General features: G+C 44.8%; 1 protein-coding gene across 1 annotated transcript; it reads left to right on the plus strand.

The window, feature by feature from the left end:
• Positions 1–870: 870 nt before the first annotated feature.
• On the plus strand, positions 871–1,952 carry LOC110258221 (olfactory receptor 52A1-like). Its single transcript, XM_021081409.1, has one exon. The coding sequence runs from the start codon at positions 993–995 to the stop codon at positions 1,929–1,931; it is 939 nt and encodes a 312-aa protein (XP_020937068.1). The 5' UTR covers positions 871–992; the 3' UTR covers positions 1,932–1,952.
• The last annotated feature ends 8,584 nt before the right edge of the window (positions 1,953–10,536 follow it).

Raw genomic sequence — 10,536 nt, forward strand, 5'->3', positions numbered from 1 at the left:
AGATGACATTGGCTGAATCGCATGCTCATTGTAGCTCTGAACAGTTTAAATCCAAGAAGCCAGCCTCCATCTGGCCAAGTCACCCACGTCACTGTTCTCCCATATTCTACAGCCATCCAGCATGAGTCCTGTAACCTCATGTGTCACCGCGGCCCATTCTCTTGCTTTTTAGTGATTCCTCGACTCTGGATATTCTGTAGTGTGTATTATGGGATTCCAGCTATTTTAAGACACAACTAGTTTGAAGGGTTTCAGGTGTGAAATGTACCTGAAAAATGAAGTGTAATTTTACTAGACATGTAAAAATTAGTAAACACCGTGACCCATACTCTCCAAAACACGTGGATTTGAATATCTTCTCTAAAGTTCTCCCTTCACATGCTTTTGAAGGAACATCTATCCATACAAATAGATACATAGATAGACAGACAGACAGACAGACAGAGGTAACTCTTGGGTGTCCACTTTTCTATCACTATTTTCTCGCATAGGTAGTCTTTTCTCCCAATACACTACTGAAGTCTGAGAAATTGCGAGTCCAAACCAACAGTTCGTGAATGAAAGACGACAGGAACTAATAGAGCCCTAAGGTCCCTGGCTATGGGAGATGGAGAGATTGAACAGAGACTCACTCATATTCAAAGGAGATTTACAAAGGAAACAAGCCAGTCTCTTTTGTCCTCAGGTGCAGAAAAGAATAACGGAAGTCAGCAGTTACTCCCTTGCCCAGGTGTTTGGCTTGTTCTGATGCAGGTGGCTCGCCCTGCACATGCCGTCTTCAGTACTATGTGTGTGGATGCGCTTCCCGAGAATGGTGAAGAATCTCTGAGGATCTGTCTTTTCCTTTCGTTCTGTGGATGGAGTGTATGGTATAATCGTAGAGTGCAACAAAATTCTGACACTGTGATGGCGTTCGATAAACCTAGAAAGTAGAAGAAGAAGAGTAGCCCTGACGACCTTCTCTTGGTTCCATCGGGAGGTCCAAGGACACTATGTCCATTTCCAACGTCACGATCCTCACGCCCTCTGTGTTGACACTGATAGGGATCCCAGGCCTGGAGTCTGTGCAGAGCTGGATCGGGATTCCATTCTGTGCCATGTACCTCACTGCTGTGCTGGGAAATTCCTGGCTTCTGAGCATCATCAGGTCAGAACGCAGCCTCCGTGAGCCCATGTACCTGTTCCTAGCCATGCTGGGAGCCACGGATATCGCACTTAGTACCAGCGTTGTGCCCAAGATGCTTGGAATCTTCTGGTTTCATGTCTCAGAGATTTATTTTGATGCCTGCTTGCTTCAGATGTGGCTCATCCACACATTTCAGTGTATCGAGTCAGGCATCCTGCTGGCCATGGCCCTGGACCGCTATGTGGCCATCTGTTCCCCCCTGAGACATGCTGCCATCTTTACCCAGCAGCTAGTCACTCAGATTGGGGCTGCGGTAACACTCAGGGCTGCCATTCTTGTAGCCCCATGCCTCGTCCTGATAAAGTGTCGATTGCACCTTTATCACACAACTGTCATCTCCCACTCCTACTGTGAGCACATGGCCATTGTGAAGCTGGCTGCAGGAAACATCCGAGTCAACAAAATCTACGGTTTGTTTGTGGCCTTCACTGTTGCAGTGTTTGACCTCACCATCATCACTCTGTCCTATGTCCAAATATTCATGGCAGTGTTTCGTCTGCCCCAGAAGGAGGCCAGGCTGAAAGCGGTCCACACTTGTGTCCCTCACATCTGCGTCTTCCTGCAGCTCTACCTCCTTGCTTTCTTCTCCTTCTTCACACACAGGTTTGGTGGGCAAATCCCCCCTTACATCCACATCCTCTTCTCCAGCATCTACTTGGTGGTCCCTCCGTGCCTCAATCCGCTTGTCTATGGGGCAAAGACCAAGCAGATCCGCATCCAAGTGACAAAAATGTTCCGTTCGTGAAAGTAACCAGGAGTACTACTGTTTGGCTTTCCCTTATGTCTAATAATAACCATCTTTCCAAAGAAAAATAAGCTGCAGAAATCGTGTTGTCTGAGATCTTGGAGGTTTCCATGTAATTGCTTTCGGAAAAGCTGGTTTTCAGAGTTTCATAGCCCCTGAGGCCAATCAATGGGTTTCTGGATTCCCACTGAGAAACTAGAGTGAGAATCGCAGAAAGAGGAAAACAGTGCACGTGTTTTGCTTCCTTTTCTCTGTGGTTTTTCGTCCCAGGTTGAGCTATCTTCTCTGAGAGTACTCCTCCAGGGGTTCCTATTGTGGCTCAGAGGTAATGAGCCTAACTAGTATCCATGAGGACACAGGTTCTATCCCTGGCCTCCCTCAGTGGGTTAGGGATCTGGCCTTGCCGTGAGTTGTGCTGTAGGGTTCAGACGAGGCTCTGATCCCACGTGGCTGTGGCTGTGGGGTCGGCCGGCTGCTGTAACTCTGATTTCACTCCTGGCTTTGCAACTTCCATGTGCCATGGAGGCAGACCTGAAAAGACCGAAAAAACCACACAGAAAACAAACACCCTCCTCCCGCAGGCTTCATAGATTATGGATTTCTCAGTGATTTTAAACACTCATTGTTCTAGAGTAATCAGGTGCTGCATGAAATCAAGTAGCTGCCTCCCTTTCTTTCTTGATCCAATCGCTCATCTTAAAAATCAACAACAAAACACAAAGCAGCCTCTGTGTTCTTCGTCATGTTCTTATCCAAAATTGTGCATCTACTGAGACAGTTAAGGCTGAAGGTCTCATTACATTCCCAAGGTCATTCAAGGAGTTACAAGCACAACACCCTTGAAACCCCCTGTGTTCCCATTTAACTTCAGTTTTCTTTCTGGTTCTTCCATCCTGTCCTTCTTAATCAATTCATCAATGGTTATCACACACCTATACTCTCATAAATAGTGGCTTAGAGAATAGTGGCCTAGTGGTACATTTGACGTAGTGTGTCTATTTCATCAGTTTGTAGCTGTCGTAAGCTCTCATTTCTGGAGAGAGGGGCCGGAGAAATGGGAGGGAAGTAGTCCTTGTCCCCACAGAATGTGTAGCGAGCAAAGAGAACGGAGCATGAGGATCTGGCCCAAAGCATCAGTCATAGATCTCCTCGCTCTTGTTTCTGAAGTAGGGAGTGTGATTCTTGAGGCAGGATGACCCGTGACCCCAAACCGAAGGACCCACCATGCCAGGTGCGGGACCGAGGCGATGTCACCGAGAGAAGTGTGAAGGCAGGGCACAGGGTGTGGTGTTGTGTTGTGTTCTGCAATGTAAGGTGCACTTTGAGGAAACACCATGAATATTACGAATGGCATGGACATTGTGCAAAATGGATGAACTTTATTCTGAAAACCACTATGTCTCCTACGAGAGCTTTCTCTATGAGATGGACACACGTGTGTGTGTTTCTGTGTGTATCTCCTTGGGCATGTGCCAGCATGTATTGATTACCATGCCTTTTAAACAGCTAAGTTATAATTTTAGTAAATATGTGGTTGCTCTGTTTAAGGATTAAGGACTTTAGAACTTACCAGCGGTGGATTTTTCCTGAAAACGTCAGCTTATTGGTCATTTTTCAATAAAGGTGCTGAACAGTATTCACGTGTGTGAAGGTGTCCATGCCTTTTTACATTTATTTTTTGAATGTCCACACTGTGGCATGTGGACGTTCCAGGGCTAGGGGTCTAATCGGAGCTGCTGACTTCACCACAGCCCCAGCCACACCAGATCCGATACCATCTGCGACCTACATCTCAGCTCACGGCAGTGCTGGGTCCTTTAACCCACTGAGTGAGGGCAGGGCTCAGACCTGCATCCGCATGGATACTAGTCAATTCTTTGCCCTCTGAAGCACAAGGGGAGCGCCTGCATGCTTTGATTTAGGACATTAAATCACTGTGAATAAAGTTCCTGTGTGGCTCTGCAAGTTGAAGATGCAGTATTGCCACAGCCGCGGCTCTGGTGCAGGTTCCATCGCTGGCCTGTTAATCTCCACATGCCATGGGCGTGGCAGAAGAATGAATAACTGCAATACAAAACAGAATCACTGTGTATGTTGGAAATGCTGCTGTACACGTCATAGAGATGGTCGCAGTCTGGCTGTTTAATGATCGGGCTTCTCAGTGCCATTGGGTGGGATGGATTTGTGACTCTCAAGGCTACCTCGGGGTGCCTTTGGAGACTGCTTTGAATATCTGTGGTTATTAGGTGTGATGGGGGTGCGTTACCAGTAGGGGTCCATGATCTCGGGTACCACGGTTTTCTTGGATGTGAGACCAGAAGAGCATCAGAGGTCATTTCCGACTGTTCTGGTCATCATTGTTCTCAGTGGTATGTTCTGTGAATTATTTCATTTTCCATTGACCATTTTTCTCATTTCTGTCCTTTTCTTCCTGAGTTGAAGATCTGAGAAATTGATTGAGTGAACTAATACTTTAAGGGCTTTATTCCTCAGGACGTCACAAGAAAACATTTCTCTCTCTTTTGGCTTTTTAGGGCCTCACTTTCGGCATATGGAGGTTCCCAGGCTAAGGGTCCAATCGGAGCTGCAGCTGCGGGCGTAGGCCACAACCACAGTAACACCTGATTCAAGTCACATCTGTGACCCACACCCCAGCTCGCGGTAACGCTGGATCCTGAACCCACCAATCAAGGCCAGGGATCGAACCCACATCCTCATGGATCCTAATGGTTTGTTAGCCGCTGAGCCCCAACGGGAACGCCACAAGAAATATTTCACTAGGCCTTGGGCATTGTATTGTACAGGTGGCTTCAGATGAAGGTAGAGGTCTTCAGGGAGCTGATGTTCGACCCATTCTTGGCAGGGGGTGACTTTTCTCTCTCAGGGATGGCTTTCAGGTGGGGTATCCGTGATGCACTGACCGTGCTGGCTCTCTGTAGTCCGGTGTCTAAATCTTTACTTTGGGAAGAACAGCTTGCAACATTCAGCACATCTCCACCCTTCTTCCTGGTGGAGAACTGCCCACAGCTGAGGCCTTTTGTGCTGACCATCCCAGAGCAGCCTCTCCTCCAATGTGGGAATATTGTTCTGATGGCCGCATCACCCTGGCTTGATGGAAAATCAGCCACATTTGGGATGCAGGGATGCAGGGATGCAGGGATGCAGGGATGCAGGGATGCAGGTGCCTTTTGCTTTCATACGAAGCTGTGTCTTTACATTTCAACAGTATTGAAACTATAGATGGTCTTCTGTCTCTCATCTACCACTTGTATGTCTAATTCTTACATTTCTCAGACCCTGTATTGGTCAGGATTCTCCAGAGAAATAGGAAGAAGGGATTATATATATATAATTTCCTCTCTCTCTCAATGTAGTATACTTTGCATACCCATATACTTGTGCATATATTGGGGTGTGTTAATATATATACATGTATATTTCAAAACATCTAAAACAGCCTTCCAGTGAAACCTCGCATACCGTGTGCCGTTTGACCTAATAACTTGATTTTGTGGCTTCGGCCATCACAGAAACCAAGGCAGAAAACAGGCAGGCCTTTTTCTGGCCCCAGCAGAGCTTCACCTTCAAGGTTTAGAAGTTCCCAGAAAATAGATACTGGAGCAAACACTGTGGAGGAGCGTATCCAGCGTCACGTGACAAAGTGATACCCTTTAAAATGACGCAGTTGTTAATTACATGGGCCAACGTGACTGGGCCACAGGGCGCCCAGAGCGTTGGCCAGACGCCATTCTGATGACTCTGGGTGTGTCTCTGAGGGTTTGGTTGGATGAGAGCAGGGAAGCGGTGCAGTGAGGAAAGCAGAGAGCCCTCCCTGCTGGCGGGGGCCTCCTCCCATCCCCTGAAGACCTGAAGAGCATGGAAAGGCTGCCCTTCTTCTGGACAGTGAACCATCTTGCATACAGCCTTCAAGTTGGAATCCTGGATGTGTGTGTGTGCGCACATGTGTGTGTGTGCGTGTGCATGTGTGTTAGACTAGAATCTAAACACTGAGTTTTCTAAATGTCTTGACTTTGCAGGACTTTAGACTGGAGATATATCCATCAGCTGTCCTTGTTAGTAGGCTTTCAAACTCAGACTGAAATAAGTCATTGGGGCTCCCAGGTCCCTAGCTTGCTAATTTTCCTGCAAAAACGTGTGTGTTGCTGGACTCCATAATTATATGAGCCAATTCTCTTTAATAATTCATTCTCTCTCTCTCTCCCCTACCCATATGTATATGATGTCAGTATTTATATTTCTCTGTACATCCTTTTGGTTGTTACTCTGGAGACTCCTAACACAGGGATTTTAAAAGAGTTTCTTTCACGAAGCCAATCTGAAATGAAACGTTATGCAAGGGTTCTAATAAACAGCTATGTTCCACATTTACGAGTGAATACTTTATAGGTCAACAGCTCCCAGAAGAAGTGTATTGCATCAGAGAATAGCAATATTATCACCTGGGTGGAAGACCTTAGGCTGATATACGCAATGCCAAATTTATATCGTATTTGTTTTTTTAAATGAAGTAATTAATGTCACTAGTTTTAAGTATGTTGATTTACAGTGTTTCTTCGGTTTTGGCTGTGCAGTCACACACAGTTCCCTGTGCGGTACAGTGGAAACCTGTTTGTTAAGGTGAAACGTCCTGAGTAGGTGAATAAAGTGATGCCTTTTTTCAAAAGAGACAGTCACTCAGTTATAAGACACAAAGTTCATACGAAACGAGTTCTGTGAATCAACTGACTGGAAAAAGTCCCTGGAAAGTAAAAAAGACCATTGGCTATTGAGCATAAAACATGATACTTCAAGATGTGTTTATGTGTACAGTAAAATAAAACACAAGGATTCTGTACTAAGAATTGCAGAGATTGTCGGGAGACAGCAGACGGGTCTAAAGAACGACAGAGCGCTACCGCCGTCATATCCTGCAATCTCAATATTGTTACAAAGTCAGTTCCATGCAGTGAATCCTAGGACTTCAAACAGTCCTGAGAGAATCCTAGCACACACCCTTTGCAAGCATTAAAACTGATTCTGCATCGTATAAGGAAACTCAATGTGATCACTGCAAAGCATTCTTTAAAAAAGGAATACATTTTGAGTCCTTACAGTACCTGAAATAAGTACTTACTGTAAAACTATAGTAATCAAGATATTCTGCTATCACCATGAAAATAAAGACACGTTATTAATGACACGGAATGGAGGACCCATGAGAAAACTCACATTCGTATAATCAGTTGTATTCTATAAAGATGCCCGAGCCATTCAACAGACCACGGAAACCCTTTTCAACACACAGAATGAGAGTAAAAAGAGTTGTACAAACAGCTTTAACTGACACACCCCAAATGTAATAACCCCAAATGTAGAAACTAAACACAAATCTATCAAGAAGAAAAACATAGGACATCTCTCTGTCTTGAAGATAGGCAGATATTTCCATGTCAGGACAGAGAAGCTCTAAGACACCACCATTTTTGCAATTCATTTCTACAAATGCATACTTTTTAAAAACTCAGTAAGCACCATATAGATGGTGAAATCATACTCTATATACACACATACAGACATGTATTCTGACACAAGACTGAAATCTAAAGTATAAAAGTTATTCCTACAAATTAATAGTAAAAAGGCAGTAGTCTTCATCTGACACTTTGTGATGAAATGAACGGTGAAGGCCCCAGTATCATCTGTAAATATCAGAGACGTTTTGGTGAAGAAAAGAAACTGGACCTTTCTGCTTACATGATCCTACGTGTGATGAGCAGAAGAGGCTAAAGAAATCAGGGAGTGAACCATAAGGGATTTGTTCCTCAGCAGGGGTGGGAGGTGAGAAGCAGGGGTGGGAGGGGACTCGAGGAGGATCCTGTCTAGAATGCCAGCAGCGCTCCGCATTTTGATGAGAATGTGGGGAAGACAATTGTCAAAAGACAAGCTTAAGATGCACATACTTTGCAGTCTGCGAGTCATTCCTCAGAAATGAGAAAGTAGTACACACAGGAGGTGCACATCTGTTTGGATTGCTTTTCGTTGTGATACCGGGTAGACACGTGGAGACGACGTGCAGGCACACGTCCTTTGATTGCACTTCTGAGACACTGTGGGGTTTTTTTTTCCACATTGAAGGTGTGCAGCTACCCTGGATCGCGTCCGTCTTTTGGCACCATCTTTCAAACCGCATTTGCTGCCTTAGTGTCCCTGTGTCCCCTTTGGCTACTCCTCACGTATTTCAGGCAACATGTTGCCTAATGGCTCTTCCTGTGCTTTGCAAGACTCTCTTGAATAAGGATCAAGAGTAGGCAGCCGTGATCTGCTCAAATTCCAAATCAATGCTGGGAACCTTACAGTTGCAGAAGCTTTCTACGCCTCTGTGGAATCACCCCAACATGTTCAGAGTGGCCTATAGGGAATGTATTATCAGCACAACCAGGCCTGGCGCTAAATCTTCAACAACGGTCATTTATTTTTCACGTACTCCTCCTAATAGATGGGAGAGAAAGGCTTAACAGGAAAAAGTCAGAAAGCAAAGAGGTGAAATTTAAAAAACAGCGACACCAAGTCATACAAAGATCCGAACACAACACGAGGAATTAGCTAGAATGCAAGAAAAAATTGGCATAACCTGGAAAAACTGACACATCTGTATTGAATACTGCAATCCCAGCGGAATCATGAAGGAAGTAGAAAATCTGAATAGAACGATCTCTAGTAGAAACTTTCAAACATAAACTGGAACTCTCCAGTCTAGAGTCGGACCTGCGAGCTTTCACAGGTGAGTCTTAACCACAATGTTCAAGGACCATTTAATACCTGTCCTTAAACTCTTCCAAGTATAGAGTCCCCGTCAAATGGCCTTTCCAGTCGAACCAAATCAGGACCCGAGTATCCATGAGGACTGCAGGTGCCATCCCTGCCCCTCGCTCAGCGGGTTAAGGGACCGGCTTTTGCGGAGAGCTTTGTGTGTAGCTCACGACATGGGCTTGGATCCCACATGCTCGTTGGCTTGTGTAGGCTGGCAGATACAACTCTGCAATCCGACCCCTAGTCTTGGGAAACTCATGTGCCCAAGGGTGTGGGGACCGTTTAAAGACCAAAAAAAGTAACATAAAATAAACACAATTCTTAAACCACCTGAAGAGGAGAGAATGGTTTCCTAAGTCGTTTATTACGTAATCTTTCTCCGACACCTAAAACATGGAAAGGGGAATTAAAAACTTAAGTCAATAACCAATGAACTGATAAATATATCTTGAAACCAATATTAGCAAACTGAACCCCATAGTCCATAGAAATGTAATATATTAGATCAAGCAGAAATGGATCCAGGAAATTCCAGGAGAGGCAAGTGATGGTTCAACATCAGCAAATCCACAATGTGGATATGTATCACATTTAATAGGTTCAAACCGTCGAAACCGGAGTTCCCGTCGTGGGAAAGCATGGTTTAACGATCCGACTAGACATGAGGTTTTGCGGTTTCGGTACCTGCCTTGCTCAGTGGGTTTTAAAGGATCCGGCGGTTGCCTGTGAGCTGTGGTGTAGAATTGCAGACACGGTGGATCCCGCGGTGCGTGGCTCTGGCGTATAGGCCGGTGGCTGAGCTCCCGATTGGACCCAGTCTGGAACTTCCATAGCGTGGAGCGGCGCCAAGAAGTAGAAATAGACAACAAAACAACAAACAAGCTAACACATAGGACAGCTTCCATCGATGAAAAAAAGTGTGATGAAATGTTATAATGTTTATGCAGTAAAACAAAAGAAAGAAAGAACACTCCCATTCATACGGAAAACCTATGGAGGTTCCTTAGCAATGTGTTCTTCAGCAATCCTATACTGCTGGGCAGTTATCCAGATTCAAACTTGTCATTCCGGAAAAGATACATGCACTTGTGTTCAATGCAAGCATATTCACAGAGCTCAAGAATATGGAACAACCTAAATGTCCATTCACAGATTGAAAACAATTAGAACGGGTGGGACATATAGCAAATGGAATAACTACTCAGCCGAGAAGAGAATTGAAATAAAGCCTTGAGACATGGAATCCAATTGGAGATTTCCACATTAACTGAATTACGTAGAAAGAGAAAACACATCCTGATGTGGGGGAAAATCGTCAAACTACAGCAAAGTGATAGCTATCTAAATAACAGAAAACAGACCCCAGACATCATGAACGACCAATGATGTGGTCAAGTGGAGAGGGAGAGGATGGATAGACGGGGAAGTTTTTGGGGTTGAGAGTAGATACAAATGATTCATTTTGAATGGATAAGCCTTTGAGGTCCTATTACGATATATGCACAGGATAAATAGGGCTCACTAGATATCCCAACTCTTAGAAAGACGAATGATGGAAGACAGATTAAGAAAAATGATATACTACATAAATATACACAACCGGTCACTCTGCTGTACAGCAGAAATTTGGCCAACTGGAAATCAAACTAACTTAGATAAAAACCAAACCTGTCTCCATAAAGTAGCGTGTGAAGAACACAATTCCGAATAATAAGGCTCGTTGCAAGTCCACAGCGAACATCCCATCAGGACAATGAAGGAAAGGACTAGCCTCAAGGTGGGAAGAAAGCCAGGC

This window comes from Sus scrofa, unplaced genomic scaffold, assembly GCF_000003025.6.
Source record: "Sus scrofa isolate TJ Tabasco breed Duroc unplaced genomic scaffold, Sscrofa11.1 Contig1574, whole genome shotgun sequence".
NCBI classification, from domain to species: Eukaryota; Metazoa; Chordata; class Mammalia; order Artiodactyla; family Suidae; genus Sus; species Sus scrofa.

Coding starts and splice junctions, on each gene's coding strand:
- LOC110258221 (XM_021081409.1), top strand. CDS start 993: ATGTCCATTTCCAACGTCACGATCCTCACGCCCTCTGTGTTGACACTG.